Below are 21,733 nucleotides of genomic sequence, written 5' to 3' on the forward strand. Positions count from 1 at the left end.
GATGGTGCTGTGCATAGATGTGTTAAAGATGTCAATGAAGACATCAGCACTTTGCCCAGAATGTTGTCTGGGCCCGCAGCTTTTCGTGGGTTAACTCTGCTCAGTTAGTCTTCCTCACATCATCTCTGGAGAAACACAGTATCCGATCGTCAGGAGGGGGGATGAACTTCCTCGCAATTGTGTCATTCTGTGCCTCGAAACATGCATAGAAGTGATTTAATGCACCTGGGAGGGAGGCATCACTGTTACAGGCAGGGGGTGATGGCCTGTAGTTGGTGATGGTTTGGATGCCTTGCCACATACGCAGAGTGTCGTTGCTGTCCCTGAAATAGTTGTGGATTCTCTGGGAGTGTTGCACGCTTTGCTTCTCTGATTGCCTGAGACGGTTTGGCCCTTGCTTCTCTTAGTGATGCCTTATTGCCCATCCTGAAGGCAGAGTCACAGGACTTCAGCAGTGCACACACATCTGCAGTCATCCATGCCTTCTGGTTGGTGTGTGTAGTGATTGTCTTGGAGTCGTTGACATCATCAACGCATTTACTGATGTAGCTGGTCTTCGATGCCGTATATTCCTCCAAGTTGATGGAGATTTAAGTTGTTGCAGCCTCTCTGAATATGCGCCATTCAGTCTGCTCAAAGCAGTCCTGGACAGCAGAAATGGCTCCTGCCTGCCGGGTTCTATTCTGCCTCAGAAACGGCTTGTCGCGTCTGACTGAATCAGCATAACAGAGATGTAGTCTGGTTAGCCGAGGTGGGGGCGGGGCTCCGCGCGGTACATACCAGGAATGTTTGTGTAAACAAGATCCAGCATGTTTGTCCCTCTCGTTGCAAAGTCCACATAGTGATGGAATTTAGGAATTGGATATGGATATGGAATTTCCTGTGGTTAAAAAAAAGGTCTGTATTTAACAGCCACAAACTCCACTAGTGATGAGCAGTATCTAAAGACCAGTACAGAGTTTGTGCACCATTTTGTGTTGATGTAAACACACAAGCCACTGCCGCGAGCCTTACCACACAGATCTTTGTCTCGGTCGGTACGAAACACAGCGAGCCCGTCTAGGCAGCGTCCGTAATTCTGTTACTGAGCCATGTCTCTGTGAAATCAAAAGAAGCAACAGTCTCTGAACTCCCTCCATGTAGCTAGTTGAAGCTGAATGTAGTCCAATTTATTGTCCAGGGAGCGGACATTGGAGAGCATGAGAGAGACGGCTGGCTAGGGTTTGTTTTTAGCCTAGCACGGACTCCGCTCTCTTCCCTCACTTATGCTTCCTCTCGCATCGCTTCTGGTGTTCCCTCCCCTGGTTTCTGGCATCAGGCGGCGAAGGGGATTGGGGGCCTGATCTCCGTAGTAAGCCAAGAGCGCGCAGGTTCTTCAGCAGGTCGTCTCGCAGTGCAGTTTTAGGATTATTTTTGTACAATATATTTAGTAGTAGCTTATCAGTGGTGACTATGTCAAATTGATGCACATATGGCAGAAATTTACAGTAAAATTCAGTTAATGACGTAATCAAACAGACGATTAACACTATTAACACTAGAGATCGACCGATATGTGTTTTTCTATAGCCGATGCCGATGCCAATGTTTAGAGTTCAGGGTCAGCCGATGGCCAATATGTGCTACCAATTTTTAGGGCCGATATCTTGAAGTTTTCCCCTTTCACTTGCATGCTAAAATGTCACACTAATAATAAGTGGATGCACAACATTTCTAAACTTATCATCATTTATTGAGCACAGACAGAAGTCAATCATTTACAAAAAAGTTTTAGAGCATTTATCAAGCACAATTTTTCAAGTTTGTTGGACATAAATATAAACTTAAATATACATTTAAATAAAATAAATAAAATGTTATAAATAAAAATCAATTAAACTGAAAAATATAAAAAATAAAATATATTTAAAAAAAATAATAGTAGTGCTGCAAACACACTAGCAACCAGCAACATTTGTGTTTGGTAAAAATGACAGAACATCTAAAGTGCATTCTAATTTCAAACTTACATCGCAGTCTGTTCATTATTATAATAAAGTACAGTCAACCAAACATATAAAAGGTTACAATGGTCAGTTTAAATAGACCGTAGTATACCGGTCCACTCTGCTGTTATGCCAAGGATGTTTTTGCTCATGTGAAGAGGATGATCTTTTCCGTCTAGTTTACATAAAAAAAATAAAAAAATATTATAGTTTAACATTCAGATACATTGCGAATGTGGAAACATTTGGATATGCGCAGAACAAGACCTGAGCAATAACCTCCAAATACATCTAGTCAAACCCGTGCTAGCTCGTCCTCGTATGCACGCACTCATGCATCTCGATCTAATGCTCTGTAAATGCAGGATTTTTTAAAACAAATAGGCCTAGCGGAACGCAAAAATTCTAAATCGAATATTTTGCAGAACAGGATCAAACAAAAAAAGTACTGGTCATAATACTTGCAAAAAATGTTTGATGTGAAAAAGCGGTTCACTGACTGCGCAGCACAGCCACAAGTGCCACAGTTACGTTTGGGATCATTTTATTTTTAATGCTATAGTGTCATTTGAAAACATTGCAATTGCGTTTTAAAATACAACAACGAGCACCACGAAACCATTTAAAGAGACGCATTCAGCAGTCTCCTTGACGGGAAACAGTCAACAAAGTAACATGATCTAAAACGTATGGCGCACTCTCTTCATTTTATCAAATGATCATAATCACATTTTACAGTCCTGCTACTAGCATTTTATTCAGACTAAAACCCCTTTAATTCGGGTGAGAAAGCTTTTTTCTCAAGTGGCTTTGCACATAATAATAATAATACCGCTGCAGACGCATTTTGCAGTTTTAAGGTTATTAACTGATCATTAATTTAAACGTCGATCGATCATGGAAATGATCGAATATTGACATCCCTAAATGCAAATGGGTTGGATGGAAACCTGGCTATTGTCTGCATCAAACCATGCTTCCGAACAAATGTGATTCACGGTTCTGGGCAGGTCAAGTACAGCTGTCTCTCCGAGCACGGTGCTGTCTGTGAGCGGGGCAGAGTAACGGAGCCCTCAATCACGCTGCAGTGTTTGTAAGCGCTGACAACTTCTCCACCCCATTTACAGAGTGAGATTCTCTGACTACCTTTATCTCCCAAAGACTGTTGTTGAATCTTCCAAAAGTTTTGGCTTGGGGTCCTTCACATGCGCAGCAGCACTTTCCACTGCATCAATGACACGGGGCTGCCTGACTTTAAATCGGCGCTACTAAACACGGATATCTTAAAAAATGGCAAATATCGGCCCGATATATCGGCCGAGCGATATATCGGCCGACCTCTAATTAACACCAATGATTATGTTGCAATAATCATATATGTTGTTGAGATATATAGTTGATTGTCATCAGCAAAACAATGGAAACTAATAATGTATTTTCTAATAATATCATCAAGGGGTGACATGTATATTGAAAATAGCACCTAGGACAGATCCTTGTGACACTCCATACTTTACTGGTGATTAAGTTAACAAATCCACAGTCAATATCATGTGTGTCATGGATTAAAGAGTACATTATATCAGACTCACAGTGCTTTTTGTTTTGTGATTTATACAAAGCTTCAACAATTCATTCCAGATTTCCACCCTGAGGGAGTTGGAAACGCATGATGGAGAAACCCATCTTCAGACTACATCCACCGTCCAGCTCTCTCCACCCATCAAACAGACAACTAGGCCAATCAATACCACCGCCTGCCCGACCGCATCCTGCTTGCTTCCGCCTGGCGTCACATGAGCGGTGAGAGATGGTGAAGGGAACAACGAGTCAGACTCAGCTCTGTTAGGCTCCTGTCAATCCTACACTAGAGTAATCTGGGATGGATTGAAATGATTTAACTGAACTTTGTATATATTTTTTTATTACTGTGCCTTAACTGTTAGACAGTTCACAGTGTGAAACCCTGTCTGAAAAGTTGTGAACATTTTAATGCACATGACTGCATCAGGTTAAAAATGTCTTGTGCCGTCTGCTTTCCTCTGCCCATCCAATATAGGTCAGCTGAAGGGATAGTTAACCTTCAGCTGCTGGTCCCCATTGACCTCCACAGTATGAAAAAAACACCATGCAATTCAATGGGGACCAACTGAAGGTGAACTATCCCTTCAAACATTAAACCAAATTTAACAAGACTTTCTTCCAATTAGTTAAAAATGTATTTTGCTTTGAGCCTAAAGCCTTGAAGTTGCAACTGGGGCGACCCAAGTGTGTGATACTTTTCCATCCCTTCTCACTATCTAATATTTTTTTTCTACTCTCCCATCCAGCAATGCCAATGATGAAAAAAAAGGTAGCCAGCTATTCATTTTTGACCAAATGTTGTTTAGTATTCTCACAAGCACCACCTTTGTATTGATGTTGAAGAGTGGCAACTTGAAGAACAGCTTAAAAAATGACTAACTTTTAAGCTACACCATATCTAAAGTGCTGACTTTAAAGCATTGGTTTCAATCGAGAAAAGCAGCAAGGGAACACAGGCCAGGAAAAGAACATAAAAGCTAATGCATTACATGAAAAGAATGAAGCAGAGGTATTGGGATGCCTTGGGTTGAAAGCAGAACCTCATCACTAGTTATGTGCACCTGCTGGTTGGTGTTGGAGCCTAAAAACCTTAGAATCCTTGTAAGCCTGGAAAGAAGGCGAGATGTCTCTGATCAAAGTGAATTTGACCTAGTACCCCAGTAAGCACCTGAGGTGTAGTGGGTAAATGAGAGGATGTCTGGAGTCATTAAAAGGTGGCCACTTTTTTCTAATCACAAGACCTCATGGCTTGTCATTCTGACAGTCGCCCAGCTTCTCACTGATCATAAGCCTAAGACTCACCCTATCCTTCTGGAATTTCTGGGTTAATCAGCTGGTGATGTCATACATGCATCTCCTCTCCTAATTGGCTCTTGGCCAACCATGCCATACAGCGGCAAGAGCCAATGAATAAAGTGAAGTGAAGTGACATTCAGCCAAGTATGGTGACCCATACTCAGAATTCGTGCTCTGCATTTAACCCATCCGAAATGCACACACACAGAGCAGTGAACACACACACACACTGTGAGCACACACCCGGAGCAGTGGGCAGCCATTTATGCTGCGGCGCCCGGGGAGCAGTTGGGGGTTCGATGCCTTGCTCAAGGGCACCTAAGTCATGGTGTTGAAGGTGGAGAGAGAACTGTACATGCACTCCCCCCACCCACAATTCCTGCCGGCCCGGGACTCGAACTCAAAACCTTTCGATTGGGAGTCCGACTCTCTAACCATTAGGCCACGACTTCCCATAAACAGCTTTAGGGTTAGATTAGATGGCTAATGCCCCCTAACACTTTAACACTTCAGTGCATTTCATAAATAATACAAGTCTTCAAGAACAAATCTGAGTATTGAAAAATAATTACACACTGCCAATCCATGTCAGCAACATTTGTGAAGACTAAAAATTAAAACATCACAATGATGGGAATAAAATCAGCTTACTTGATCCTGTCGGCATCTGATAAGGACTCCTGTAAGAAAGAACATGCATTAAGTATGTGTAAACTGAATATCATCTTACACATAAATATTGAGTATTAGAGGAATCAGAGTTGCATATTCCAATAAATATTTCACATATCCTTAATACCCATACTGCTGTATATTTTTTTCTTTTATACCAAGAGGGCAAACATAACATTTCCTCAAGATTTGAATCTGAGCTGATCTTAAGTGTGGCTGAACATTTATTTCTAAATGTCAGAGCAACCTAAAACAAAAGCAGTTTCATATTATTGCAAACATTGGAAATAGTTGTTTTGATGGATAGTCTTTTGTTCTAAATGTTATGTAGACATTCAATCAATAAACTATTATGGCATGTATCAATGAAATATTTTAGATTTATAAATGACCTTTATGTGTTGGTTAATTCATTTAATAATTACAATAAAACAACAAGGGACACAGTGGAAACATACTCTGTGTGTTTCTGCAAAACAGGTCAATATGCACATGCTTAGTGAAGCTATGTAATGGTCTGACAGCCTGTTTTTTAATGCCACCTAAATAGCCGCCATATCCCACAGAGCAGAAAGCGGCTACAGTTTTATTTTATTTATTTTTTTACAGAGAAAACTGTAAACAACTGTTTAAACATTATTTATGTAGTTGCTTGTTGGTGGATAAAAATCTATTATCCAAATAAAACCGGATGAAGTTCATGAAACAGTTACAGAAGTGACAACTGGTAATCAGTAAACTTCAATAAAAACTCATGATTAGAGCAAAATATTCTCAGCAAACATTGGAACAGAGCGATGAGGATAACTTGGCATGGCATTGACATAATATAGTAAAAGCGTACCCCAAAATTCCTGATCATAGTCTACTATTAAATAATTCCAAACCTACAAGACTTTCCACTGTGGATTACAAAATAAGATATTCTGAAGAATCTCTGAACTGCTCTTCCATACAATTAAACACTGTGACTAGAGACTGCCAAGCTTTAAAATGGGCAAAAAAACAACATAAAAGCAATCTATACCATTTATCCATTATTTCATGTGCTTTGAAGCCATACTCTTACTCATTCTCCATAGTTCTCAAATCTCATTTGCTTCAGAACTTGCTATTCAAACTTTCCACACTGAAATGTCACATGAGGTATGACATGATGTCATTCATTCTTATGCATATCCCAGCAAGAACTTTTTATTCAACGGCAAATAACATTTGAGAAATACATCAATTACTGTATGACTTCAGAACATTTAAAATACAGTGCATAGGTCATATGGACTACTAGATCTTGACAGCCCATAGTCACGGTCCACTTTTGTTGTATCGAACAAGCAGTGTCAACATTCTTCAAAATGCATCAGAGAATTAAGTCTGTGGATAAACATGAGGATGAGAAAATACGTTTTAAATAAGTAAACTATTTCTACAATATTTAGTTAATCTCTGAAAGAATATTGCGAAAATACTGAAAGTATTCAGGCACAATTGTTTTCAAGGCATGAAATTTGGTATAGTTTCTTCAATGCAAGAGTGGATTGTAAATGAGGAAGGGGTAAAGTATAAAAATGTTGTCAATGACATACCTTGATCTGAGATAATATAGAAAAGGGAGTCACTTGTGATAAAGGTGTTTTCTCACCCTCCACTAGAATGATGGGAATCTCAGCTTTTGGCAGCCCTGATTTATATGTATTGTCCTTTTCCACAGCTTTACTTTCTATATGGGGTAACTGGTGGGGATGAGGCTGGTGTTGAACCCCCTGTATATTGCTATTATCGCATTCGGATTCATCACCGCCCCCCACCTGGCTATAAATTGGGCCTTCAGTTTTGGGACGGGCCCCTTCACAATAAGGATCTACGTGTTGCTTTTCTGATGCTCCCTCTGGACTGTCCTCTGAGATGTGCCACGTCTTGGGTCTTGCCTCCATTGATTTCCTGTTAGCTCTGCTTTGCTGGGTGGCCCACTCATTCCAAAGTCTGCTCCTCTCTTGCTTTTTGTCATGACGGTCCTTGGAATCATATTGCTGGGGATTGTTGCGCTGCTTGATTTGGCACCCTTTTGAAAACACTGCTGGCTCTGGAATGTTTCCACGCAGCATCTTTAGACTAGCCGGACTTAGGACCCGGTAGGTGATTTCGTCCAGAAATTGGGAAAATTTTATCTTTTCTTCAAGAAGCTGTATCTTCCATTCTGGTGGCAAAGAGCTAGGAGATGTAGACGATGTGGAAGTAGCACGTCCCATGGGAGAGGCTCGTACGCCCTTCTCCCTATCCAAGGACATACTTTTGGGCTTCCTGGTGCGTCCACGACTTCCTTGACTTCTTGCCTGGGCTAGCATCTCTGCCGACTTAGACTTGCGTACACTGTCAGAGGAGTAGACTCCCAACTGATGAGACTGCTTGAGGATGCCCTTGGGTGGATGGGCATGCATCAGAGGTGCTGCATGGGGTGGACGCTGCTCTTCTTTGGGTGCAAGTATCTCTGCTTTCTCTTTGAAGGCCAAGAAGCGCTCCACACTCCTGGTGGAGTGTGATGGGGAACTGCCTGGGATGCACTGTTGGGAGCTTTCTGAGGAAGCAAGATCATCGTCAGCAGAGAACGCCAGTAGATCATCGCTACGACTTATAAAGCGGTTCATTCTTTGATGTCGGTGATGCTTGGGAGGAAGTCTCACGCCAAAAGAACCCTGACTGAAGATCCGTGGTGGGGGGAGGACATTGAGCTCCAAGCTAGACAGGCTCGAGACATCAAGCTCGCTGTCGGACGCTTGCGAACAAACTGGTCTCTCAGGGCATTGTGGGTAAGTGCCTGTAAACCGGGTATGCTGCAAAATAGGTGCATGATTTCGGGGAAAAATTACCTGGCAGGAGTCAGGCTGGGCTGAAAGCGCAAGGTTGGCGGATGGCAAGGCACTCCCGCTAACATCCTCTCGAAATACTGGCACAGTATGGCGCGTCTCGCGGTGCTGCGGAGGTGCCTTTCGGTACGGTTTCCGGGCAGGAGCAGCACTCGTCATTCTGGGAGATCCGTGTGCTGCCATACACCATCCGTTAGTCCTGCCGAGAGAGAAGCATGATAATCCAATGTAGCAGTAGCTTTCAACCCTATCCTGTGCAAAAGGGCAGTCTCTTTCCTCTGTTTCTCACTCCCTGTGCCATCCTGCCTCTTCCTCCCTAAACAGCACAACAAAAAAGCTGTTTGAATCAATAAGCATTGATGAGAGCTACAACACTGGGCGGTTAAAAATGCAACAGCCAATAAAAAAACAGCTGTGGCTGTAATAGACAGCTGGAGCTAATAGAAGGACAACGAGGGGCAAAAAAAGCCTCAACCTCCAAACATCTGCCTATGCTTCTACTGTGATGTGGGGTGCTACTTAGGAAAGATGAGAATGAGTGAGGAAAGGGAAAGAGAGATATGTGGTTTGACAGACATAAAATATAGAGGCATGAGATAGGAAAAAGTGGAATCGCTCTAAAGCAGGTGATTGATTACATGCTGGAGTAGATTTCCAACAGACAAACTGTTAAATCACTGCCTGCATGAATCTTATTGATCAGAGGAAGCTATGTTTGGAATGGGAAAAGTGGGTGTGCTGTTGGGATCCAATCACTTAGAGACCCACAGTATTTTCGTTGTCAATCGAAATATACTCAAAGGTTCAATTTAAACAGCTTTCTCTTTTAACTTTCTCTGTTAAAGTTGAATAAATTGGTTGAACAAACTGTTTAAATCCCATGCAAATTAAATAAGTTTGGGATCGGTAACAAGTTCTTGAAATAATTATCTACTGTTTTTCAGCTAACCTGGGGTCTGTGCAGTACATCATTTTCTCATAACATTTCACCACATTTATTGACTTTTTATTTTTATTTTTTACTTTGGCAGAGTACCATAAAGCCAAATTTCTTGTTGCCTGGTGAAAACAGCAGTGTGTGTGTGTATATATATATATATCAGTATGTATGTATTAAATGGCTACATTTAATGTAAATATATATATATATATATAATAGTTTTATTCATAGTAGTAAATAATGGCAACTATCATATTTGTATCCAATATATGCTGAAGTTATCCAGCAACACCATTAGATTGCAAAATGAACCCACTGTGGAGTCTGCTAATGCACAAAGCTGCCAAAAACAGCCGCTGAAAAATAACAGCCTGTTTAAGCATCTAACTTACTAGGTTAACAAAAATCCTTTCCCTATAGATACAACATTCATATATTTGACCATTTGATATAATCTAGACATGTGATTAAGGCAGTATTCACAAAACAACTCTTTGGCAAAGTAAATTTGAGTAGGTGAAACGTTTTAGATCATTCCTTTTTGCTTTATCGCTGCAGCCAGCATTACGACAATGGGCTCCCTGTGGTCAGAATGCTTTCGATAACGTTTATAACATGCAATAGCAGGCCATGGTTAGCACTCAGATTCTCTCCACTTCTTCCTGGGTCACACCTTTCCCTGCAAGAGAGCAGCTTTCTGCAATGCTGTGGCTATTTTTATAGTTGCAAACTGGTAAAATGGGAAAAATGAAGGGAGAATAGGCTGGTGTGTCACAGTGTGGTGCCAATAAGGAATCAATGGTGCTCCCTGCTCATGCTGCTAATGTGCTGCAGGGCACAGGCTGGGACACACATACATGTACGCACACGTGAGGGGGTCACTGCAAAAATGTGCCACTTATTGACAGGCTTATTTCCCTCTTGACGTCATCCACTACCCACAGTGCACAAACACACCAGGCCTACGCCATGATACACAGCAAGCAGAAATAAACGTGTTTGTAAAAGATGACTCAAAAGCATGTACATTTAAGCAGCAACACCATCTGAACTGATAAAGTTTCACACAAAGTTCAACAAGAGATCTTATCCTCTATCTGAGCAGGTAGGGCTGGACGATTATGGCCTAAAATCAAAACCTCGATTAATTGAACATTTTACCTCGATTACGATTAATGAACGATTATTTTGTTTCCGTTTTTTTTTTTGCCCTCATAGTTCACTGACAAGGTTTGTACTGTAAGCAGGGCCATAGCTGGGGTTAGCAGGGCCCCGGTGCAGGTTGTACCAGTGGGCCCTGTTTGAAAGTGTTTAATTTGTATGTTCGTTCTGCTTATTTGTTTGTGCTATTTACACAGTGTTTAAGTTGTTTCAAGTTTGTAAGTGTCCAGGTACAGAAACCGAATAAATAAATGTAAAATAGCACTGTAAAAATTAAACATACAGTCAAACCAAAATTTATTCAGACACCTTCAACATTTCTCACATTATCAGTTTATTTGCTATAGTTTAGAAAATGGTAATAAAATATGACAAGAACTCAAGAGTTAAACTGTCAGAACAAATTCATCTTGATAATATCAGATAACTTTGATAAAAAGATATGTAATTAGGGGTGTAACGATTCACTCGTTTTCTCGATGCATCGATTACAAACCCTGTTGATTCATATGCATCGATATTGAAACATGATTTTTGAATCGTGAATCACCGATCTTGGACAGTAATCGATTCAAAATGCTAAGAATCGAATGAATCGCGATTTCTATAGCGATTCAATGTATACAAAATGTATACACATTAAATTACTACACGCATTTATGGACACCTTGAAGAGTGTTCGTGAATCGTGCCTCTTATCTGTCCTTCACGCGCTCCACTGTTTACCGACTGACTGTCACAGGATTGCGCTCGCGCTCCGTTCCTCTCTGACGCAGCTGACGTGTGATCTATAGGACTTGTGGCCAGTAATGCTAACGTGAAGTAGTTTTACTTTTCTGTAGTTTGTCAATGGCTCTCTGCATCTTACCGACGGAGTTACCGGAGCCGTCGACAGCTGTATTTATTGCATGGACGGAGCAGAAATGTAAGTGTCTAAATCATATGCACAGTTCCACTGAATGATAAATGTTTTTAAACAATGCGGATGAACCGAATATACGAAGGAAACTTTTAAAATTAACCACAGCATTAACAACGACCTTGAAATAAGAGCGCGAGATTTATCTGATAATCAGATGCATGAAAGTAGCGTTTGTTTCATTAGCAAACAGACATCTGGCACGTTTTCTCTCAGAATCATTCGCTGATGGAGAGGAAAAGTTAAATAGAGATGAAGACGTTTTTACACTGAAAGAGAAGCGATCTCGCTCTCATAGACGTGCCAGGCTATATCTGCAGCTAAACTGAATAAAAGCAGAATGAACTGATGAAACAAAAAAAAAACACAAACAATTTATGAATGATGCAGTGCTAATTGACATTTATTACAGTACAGAAACTATAAAGTATATTTTCTACCTTATTCTGTGCAGAAAATTTAAATAATTGCTAATTAAATGTAGCCTAGTATATAAAACAATCATAAAATTGCCATTAGGAAAAAAATATCGATTACAAATGATTGATTATTGTCCAGCAGTGTATTTTATTTATTACAGCTAATTAAAAGTAATTAAAAAAGAAGATAATTCCTTGTAAAAAAAAAAATAAAAAAAATAAAAAAAAATAATAATAATAATAATTATTATTATATAGGCTACATACATAAAATGATTGTATTTAACATTTCTGTCACTTCTGAAATTATGGCTACGCCCCTGGTGTGACAAAATGTTAGCTTATACATAATACTCTTTAAGCTCTTTTTTAAAAACTTGGCTTACATACATTTTTACGTATGCCATGTCGCATCATTAAACTAGCATTTAACAATGGACAAAAGTTTTTTTTTTTTTTTCTAACCTATGGTTCTCTAACCATAAATGCTACTGTAATTTGCCCCCTGACTAAGCATTTAAAGAATTTAGTAGAAGCATTTAAATAATCCCGTGAATGCACTTAAAGAATGCAGAATCGAATCGTTATAATCAAATCGTTATAATCGAATCGAATCGAATTTAATTGTGAATCGAATCGAATTGAATCGTTCTAAATTTGCAAAAATCTTTTTTGAATCGAATCGAAAACCTATGAATCGTAATCGAATCGAATCGCTGCCTTGCCAAAGATTCACAGCCCTATATGTAATGGATTACAATCAAACAAAACTTCAGACAACAGTCAATACTTTGTTGGTCAATTACCAATCAATGCTTAATTGTGTTCAGTCTGTGGTGTGAAAAGGTTGCATTAGCAATAAAAGTGAAAAAGTGAAAGTGACGTGACATTCAGCCAAATATGGTGACCCACACTCAGAATTCGTGCTCTGCATTTAACCCATCCGAAGTGCACACACACAGAGCAGTGAACACACACACACACACTGTGAACACACACCCGGAGCAGTGGGCAGCCATTTATGCTGCGGCGACCGGGGAGCAGTTGGGGGTTTGATGCCTTGCTCAAGGGCACCTAAGTTGTGGTATTGAAGGTGGAGAGAGAACTGTACATGCACTCCCCCCACCCACAATTCCTGCCGGCCCGAGACTCGAACTCACAACCCTTCGATTGCGAGTCCGACTCTCTAACCTCTCTAACGACTTCCCCTAATAAATGGACAGCATTTATATAGCGCTTTCAACAGACCACATGGCCATCCAAAGCGCTTTACAAGTTGCCTCACATTCACCCATTCACACACTCATTCATACACCGACTGCGGTGTCAGCCATTCAAGGCGCCTTCCAGCTCGTCGGGAGCAGCTGGGCTTAGGTGTCTTGCTCAAGAAGCCACTGCCGCCCCATTCCGCAAAGGAGAGCTCAGTTCAGTGTTACCGAGCACTGCGCACGAGTAACCAGCTGCTCAATTCAGCTTTTCCGCGTCTTGTGTTTGAATGCTTTAAAGTTTTTTGAATGGTTAAATTGGCAAGTGGCAAGGCTTAATAATACGTGAAAATTATACGCTTTCATGACGACACGCAGCAGCGTTCTGTCAACTGTCCTGAGCGTCTTTTTAGACTGACCTCAGCCAGACGGTTGAGATCGACTATTAAAGGTGGGATATTTTTTCCTATTGAAAGAGCGATCTGACATCATAGCTCACTATCAGCAGTTATTTTATCTATGTTCGTAACATTTCTTACAGATTATTGCTCGGTGTAAGAGATAAATAAAGATCAGATAAAGATAACTTAGCACAGTACCAGTACCAGTGATTGCGTGTGTGAATTAGTCATACTGTCTCTATATTATTGTGAAGCTGTGGGTTGTAAATAGCATAGTTCCTTCAAAAGTAGAAAAATATGCTATAATAAGTTTTGAGATTATTAATAAATCACAGGACAGCGCTGATAAATAGTTTTTGCGTTCCTCTGTGTGCGCGATCTTCACAGCTACTGTTTATACGAGTGTTCATGCCACAATGCAGCTGCGCGAACATGGGAGCTCGAAATAATAATACACATACGACCGTCTAATGGCTTGACTGTCCAAACCATTAAACAAATACAACTGACAAAGTTAAGTGAAGACTCAAGGCTCACCGCTCGCGCGGCATCACTATGTGTTGAACCGGCGTTCAGTTCCGTGTTTTGCTTTTATGCCACTGACTGGAGAGCGGAGTCATGTGGCTACACACGCGATAGTATGCTTTTAAGGGGGAAGTGTTAACAGGATTAAAAAAAACGAAATAACCGACATGGGAAAATTAAATCGGCTAGAGGTTCTGAATTTCGGTTTCGATTACTTTTCGATTAATCATCTAGCCCTATGAGCATGTATCTTATCATTAACTGTAAAACTTTTGGTCTCAAGTTCAAAATGTACCTATGCCAGCAATAACACAAACTTTAAGTTATGTTTTAAAGATCCTTCCATCTACTTGATTTTTAAAATGATGGTTCAGTCCACGTTTTCAATATAGCAGGATGTAAAAACTATAATTACATATTTTTATTAAAGTGGTTTACTGAACAAATTTTGGCTCTGTCTTTGAATAGTAGTAGCATATTTTTTTAAATGCCATGTCAGCATCTTAGAAAAATACAACAAATACAACAAAAACCAGCGAACAAACAAGCACGTTATATCACACAAGATTTGTAACATAAATATATGATAAGGTTTGTCTTTTAATTAAATTTAATTATAATTCCAAATTGTTAAACATACATTAAATAAGACATCACTTGTGGGTTAAATACACTAAAATAGTGTGTATATTAATTTATCTGGCGAAATAACTAGCTGTGGGTGACTTACCTGACGTAAATGTGATGCTATCCAACATTGTTTACAGCGATCTGTCATACCACATCAAAAAACTGTGTTGGGGTAATGCATTAATAATTAAATATTTTAAATGACACAAAAATCCTTTATGTATTTAATCCCATTTTTATTAATGTCTTTGCTGTTTAGCTTTGATGATCCACTTCAACCATACTAACAAGTAAAAATGACTTCAGATAAACATAACCTTTGTTTCTATTGCTGAAAAGTACTGAACTTTCTTCTCCTGTATCATATTCTTCATACGATCCATAGTTTGAGCTGCAGCTTCTACTGTACAGACGTGAAATTACATTTCCTTTTGGCTGAGGCTTATTTCTTATTTATATGGGAGCCATGCTATATACACTGTCTAGTGAAGATTTATTCATGCATCAACTGAAACAGCAAAAAAAAAAAAGATGATTTTGTGATCTAAAAATTGATTCGTTAAATGACAGTACATAAACATGCAGTGGTTAAAATAACCCTGTGTTACTACGGTACAAATATGCGTACCATTATACCCCTAATATCTACCTAACTGCCTACAAATATTCTGCCATTGAAAGTGACCTTACAAACTTTACAGAATATCAACAATTCATTGAGAAAAAGACTTCGTTCCAAGAGAAGAATGTAACTGTGTTTTGGGAGAATCCGTCAGCTTGTCCTTTTTAAAACAGAAGAAGGTTTTCTTGTACCTTCTAAATTTTACAACGTCTTGGGCAAAAGGCCTAAAGCTTTCATTGCTAGTCATGCTAGGGTTGAAAAGCAAAGGAGCCTAAAAGTGTAAAATTTCTGAGATGCAATCAGCTTACCACAGCTCAGAAGATTCAGCAAGAACTGCTTCTTGATATTTAAACCAACCTTCATCATCGTCATGAGAAAGCTGTTGATGACAGGCCAACACTTACTGTCAAAGACTGACAGGAACTAGACTGCAACCATCACCTCACCTGTGATGCTTACACAAGTACACAACCGCGGATCAATGAAAAACACTGTTCTAACATGCCGTGGCTTCAAATCTATGCTGAATTTCTCATTCTCAAGCGGTTTCTTGTGCTTTAGAAGTGTCTGCTGTTGTCTAAGAGTGATTCCTGCCCTTTTAGAACCTAATTAATGCTGAAATTCTGAGACTTTTACACACTGCATGTTCTAAAAAGCATTCCGGCTAAGCCTTATATTTGTCATGACAGAACTAATGACTGTGGGTGAGGGTTACAGCTCTATGAGAACAGAAGGGATGAAATTACAGTACATACTGACCTTCACACCATCACATGCCTACACAGATGCAGCATAGTTTCATTTCAGAGGAATCTCATATGTACATGCAGATTGTACACCTAATTTAACTGCATTAATTAAACCTTACTGTGCTCCACAGGTAAATTAGGCGTCCAAGTTAGATGTACTCCAACAGCAATATAAATTCTGATATGATTTATTAAAAAAAAAATAATTGAGAGAGACTGAACAGCAGTCAGAAGCAGTGTTGGTCATTCTACTTTAAAAAAGTAATTAGTGACAGTTACAAATTACTTCTCCCAAAATGTAATTGAGTTAGTAAATCAGTTACCACATTTTAAAAGTAATTAGTTACTCAGCAAAGTAACTGTTACGTTATTTTTTTATTTTCTATAACGCTATTACATCCTTTAACATCTTTAATATATAAGATGTTTATATATACTTTACATTCTCAGTAAATATAACGGCATTGCAAAGATGGGAAAAGTAATTAATTAGATTACTCCATTACTGAAAATTCAAACTTCAAACTCCGTTTGTAACACCGTTATACTTAAACGCCGTTACTCCTAAAATTGGTCAGAAGAGACAACTATGCCATATTTACCATCACTCCCATAGATACTGTTTTAGAAACACCCTCCCAGGGAACTACACTGCGACCCAAATGGTTGCATATGCGACCTTTTGAAATGCCATTGCGACCCTCATTTTTATGAGGTCGCAAATGTATCACTGATTATTTTTGTACCTACTTATGTGTTATGCTATGATTTAATATGAGCATTTATTAAAACAGAAATGTGTATTTTAAGAATACGTTTTATAACGTGCTCCAACACATTAAGTTGGCTTGCCAATTTAAACACTCAAAAGAGTTAAAAGCATTCAAACACAAGATGCGCGAAAGCTGAACTGAGTAGCTGGTTACTCGCGCGCTGTGTTCGATGCGCACAAGAGAGCCGCGTCTCACGGACAGCAATACTGAACCAAGCTCTCCTTCAGGACGTTTGCATCCTCCTGCACACAAATGAACAAATACAAATCGCAGTTTAAACAAACAGAAAAAAAAGAGCGAAAAGCGAAAGAGCTCAATTCAGCACCGCGGTGTTCTGGTGTTCAGGGCGCACGCAGAAACGCGTCTCAAAGTCTTCTTGCTTTTGTACCAACAACAGATACATACACAATATGTCAAAATAGGCTACCCGTCTTGGAAAGTGTGTTCGAAAAAGTCTGTGGTTATGTCTTAAGTGAAAGTAAAGAGCTGAGAAAGAAATCGGATGTGTAACATTATAATGTTAGCACTGTCTCTTAAAGTGACCGCGCCTAATTTACTAAATCTGCTGTCAGTGTCTTTAATGTATGAAAATGAAAGTAAATCACTCACTGCTCTTGACTGAATTACTTTGTAGTTTTAACAAGAATTTATCCACAGTCAATCCAAAAATCAAATAATATTGATTATATTGTTTTACTAGTGGGTGCAGGACACTAGTTCATTTATTGCATTAAGTGAGTATAGCAAAATATAGTGATCTGTGAAATATTATACCCAAAAATTCTTCATACTGATTCTCGATACAAAAAAATTTAATTAGGGACCTGACCCTTTTTTGCTTTCTTTAATTGCTAATGCAACCTTTTCACACCACAGACTGAACAAAATTAAGCATTCCTTGCTTGGTAACTGTTCAACAAAGTATTGATAGTTGTGTAAATATTGTCATACTGACAGTCTGAAGTTTTGGTTGATTCCATTACATATCTTTCTATCAAAGTTATCTGACATTATCAAGAGGAATTTGTTCTGACACAGTTTAACTCTGAGTTCTTGTCATATTTTATTACCAATTTCTAAACTATAACAAATAAACTGTGATAATGTGAGAAATGTTGAAGGTGTTTGAATACATTTTGGTTTGACTGTGTATTTTATTTTACAGTGAAGACTATGCAGTGCTATTTTAAATTAACAAAAACAAACTTAAAAAACAACAATTTTGTAAATAGCACAAATAAATAAATAAAACGAACATACAGTACAAATTAAACCATTTCAAACAGGGCCCACTGTACATCCTGCACCAGGGCCCCTCTAACCCCAGCTGCGGCCCTGGGTTAACCCTAAATCAGGCAATGTGACCCACGAGTCACATAGTTTTTATTGTCTTTTTTGGAGCATAAGAACAATTTTTTAATTAAATCCTTTTATCATTTATCAATGCCTGGTCTGTCTCAAGTATGCTGGTCACATGATTTGCTTCAAGTTTTCAGTGGTATATTAGTCAGCCTGATCTAAATCCAACATGGCTGCCAGTGGTGGAGAATAGGGCTGTCACATTTGTGAAAATTTTTAAGACATAAGTGTTCATTGAAACGATTGTAAAATCGATTTTCGATGTCTAAAAATAAGACGTTTTCTTTTTCAACGTCAAATAACGGACGAACGTAAAGAGAGCGCTGGAAACGCACAAGTCAGCAATATTTCTTATTTATTGCCATGAAGTTTCGTGCAGAATAACAAACAGCAACAGGAGTACAACATTCTCGAAAAAATATATGTGCAGAGGGGATGGCTGCCATAACAAAATTAAAACATCACTGCAGGCTTCAACCCGGCTGCATTTATGATTTAGGCAATTCAAAAATCTCCCAGATTATTTTAAATAATGATCAATCCATTTCAAACAACTGTTCAAAAAATGAAATTTTAAATGGACTTGAGAACAGGCCATGTGTGTTTTTTATTGAACGTAACTGACACTTGGCTAGGCGGCACTAGGCAGGCATAATGAAATGCTCAAAAAGGCAAGGGACATTACAAATTTTTTGGACAGGAAAACAAGTCGATCAGTATTCTCGGGGTCCAGAGCAGAGCGTTTTTTTATTCACTATATGTCCAGCTGTTGAGAAGAGGCGCTCCGACCGCACTGATGTCCCAGGGACACTCAGGTACAGCTGCGCAAGGTGGGGGTATTACTGCCAATTTTCCACCACAAAAGCCGGTCGCTGTCAGCTTGCAAAGGTCCTTTTCATAACTCAGAATCTCCTGTAACTAAATGCGCGAATGAGGCAAATTCGCGTCTACCGCACCGCGAGACCTCCAGACGCACGTAAACGCGTCTTTACATTGACTTAACATTGAAATAATTCGCGCCAGACACTTTATTCGCGTTTGGTGTGAACGCAGCATAAGAGGTCGCTTTCAACGTCACTGGGTCTTATAGGCGCGTAAAATTGCTGGTATTTTCTGTCTAGCTTTCGCAACGCATACTGCACTTTCGGAATTCTTTATTTTCTTTTTCTGCTTGTTTGTGAGTTTATTACATCTATTTTTTTTAATTGTTTAATTCTTTTAAAATTAATACTGTACATATTTGGTTAAAATCGATTCCCTGTTTTCATTTTCTAAACTTTTTTTGGTTGGTCCGATCGATTGTGCAATCGATTTTTCGAACTAAAAGTGACAGCCCTAGTGGAGAACATTCAGATTTTGAGGTAGTTAATTATATATTAAACTTACTTTTCTTTTGGAAAAAAAATTATATTACTGCTAACATTAATTCTGAACATTGTCTTAGGGTGCTGAAGAGTCACGTTGCCTGTTTAGGGTATGTTTTGGAATATAGACATAAGTTTGGTCTATTTTTTAAAAAGAAAAAGTAGCTTCAAAAAATGATTACATTTACTGTAAATCAAATGTACTCTAAATATTTTATATAAAATATATATTTTACAAAATAATTTTTACTCTAAAATTACTATCAAATCAAAGTCATATGTCTAACCAATTTGTGTTCTAAATTTTAATTTGATATCACAAAATGTAACTTCCCATGAGATTTTTAGGCGTTGTACCAAAAATAGCCACTGGATGTTTTTTTATGCATTCTCCTGTATCAAATTTATACATTTCAGTCTCAATATCAAAAAACAGTTGGCAGATGGGACTGTAAGACTCAGAACTTTCTGATGATATGTGTTTTTTCAAGATTATAAAAGTTTTTTTTTTTATAAAGTATTTCAAATAAATTGTGTAATACAAAACCTGACACCACCCACTATGTGAGTAGCTTGGTAAAAGAAATTATCCCCATAACTGTCACCGTCCCACCTGTGGGACAATTGGCACTCTTTTTTGTTGTTGTCTTTTTCTCTATAAAATCTTTTAGTAATCATCATAAATCATATATCATTTGAAAGCTTAGAAGCCCAAGATTTATCCTGTGGAAACCATTTCGGACATTGTTTTACCATGTAAATGGTACTTTAAAATCTAATGGCAGTCACCTTTCCCTTAGTGGGCAGAGTCAAGTGTCATAAAACATTATGCATTACGGTCTTCTAGAACCAAAACTTTTTATAATCTTGGCAACAAACATATCATTGGAAAGGTCCGAGTCTCAGGATTTCATATTTGGTGGTTATTTTGAGATAGAAGTAAAATTCACAGAGAAATCTAGAGAAAAAATCATTAAGCAAAATTCAAAATAGTTTTGATGACTCCCAGTGGATGTGTGTGGTATGACGCCCTAAATAAAATCTCACATGAACCTCAATTTTTTTCATATCAACTTCAAATTTGTAACATAACTTATTTAGACACAAGGCTTTAATTTTATACCACTTTAGAGTAAAACCTTTTATGTAAAATATTTATAATAAAATTAATATAGCACATATTATTTACAGTACATTTAAACCTCTATAACTTTTTGATACTTCAATTTCTTGAACAAATTCCACTTTTGTCAGAATCTGCTAATTTTCTTCTCTAAAAAGAGACCAACCTGAGGTTTATATTCCAAAGTGTTCATAAATTACAGCATTTTAAGTTTGGATAGTGCACTTAATGCCTATTTAAAAAATGGGGGTAACAGTACCATTTTAATGGTAAAGCAAGGTCCGATTTCAAAATGGTTTTCACAGGCTGAATCTAGAGTTCGTAGGCTTTTGAATGATATATAATTTGTCAACATTACATTAGGTAAAGTATAGGATATAATTGTTTTAAGCATGCAGTGGCAAGTAGGCCAGTAACAGTTAACAGATGAATGATTTGGTCCTTTTTTATACCCTAATCAGGCAACGTGACCTGGGAGTCACAACTCACAAAATGCAAAATATATCAAATATTTCAAAAATTATTTTGGATATTTTTTACTTAAGCTCAGATGATGTAAAAAAATTACATGAAAATATTTTTTGCTTGTCATTTTCCACTCTTGCCTGTTTAAGGGTTAAGGTACCAAGACGGAGCAATGCACTGTGTGTACTGTAAGAAATAAAACAATAAGGAATGTGGTTTAAAAGATGGAAATTAAAATAAAAAGCACATCTGTATGCAATACAGTTTCATTATTGTTCACCATTATCCAGAGCAGCTTACTATATATAATTTGTGCGACCAAATCATGTTTTGCGCCAGTAAAAAGTTAGCGCAAGTGCCACCAGTGGAAAAGGTTAGTGTAGTTCCCTGCCTCCCATTAGCGTTAACTACTTTTTAGTAATCTGATTCAAAAAGTGTTATAAATACAGTTTTGTTAACGTACATGCATATATATATTTTTTATTCCATTGTAAGGACAAATCATACAATTCAATACATTTAAACTGCTACTTTATGACCATCTCTGAACTTTCTACCACAAGTCTGCTGTTCTTCCTGTATCTCTTGATTGACAGATGTCTCGTCCAGTCAGCGGTAAGAAATCTATTCTCAAACCAATGGCGCGGTCTCAAACTATACCTACCTCTTCCGGTTTG

The 21,733-nt window shown here is 38.4% G+C and overlaps 1 protein-coding gene across 2 annotated transcripts in view; it reads right to left on the minus strand.

The window, feature by feature from the left end:
- The window catches only part of LOC132157398 (tight junction-associated protein 1-like), a 124,850-nt gene that overhangs the window by 34,134 nt on the left and 68,983 nt on the right, over positions 1 to 21,733 (minus strand). For both annotated transcript variants that reach the window (XM_059566739.1, XM_059566738.1), the window contains 2 exons: positions 8,405 to 8,600; positions 5,517 to 5,545 (listed from right to left, as the gene is read on the minus strand). In XM_059566739.1, the coding sequence (XP_059422722.1) occupies positions 5,517 to 5,545; positions 8,405 to 8,584 (209 nt within the window). In that variant the 5' untranslated portion in view covers positions 8,585 to 8,600. The remainder of the gene's footprint in view (positions 1 to 5,516; positions 5,546 to 8,404; positions 8,601 to 21,733) is intronic.

The sequence above is a fragment of the Carassius carassius genome, chromosome 14, assembly GCF_963082965.1.
Source record: "Carassius carassius chromosome 14, fCarCar2.1, whole genome shotgun sequence".
Taxonomy (NCBI): Eukaryota; Metazoa; Chordata; class Actinopteri; order Cypriniformes; family Cyprinidae; genus Carassius; species Carassius carassius.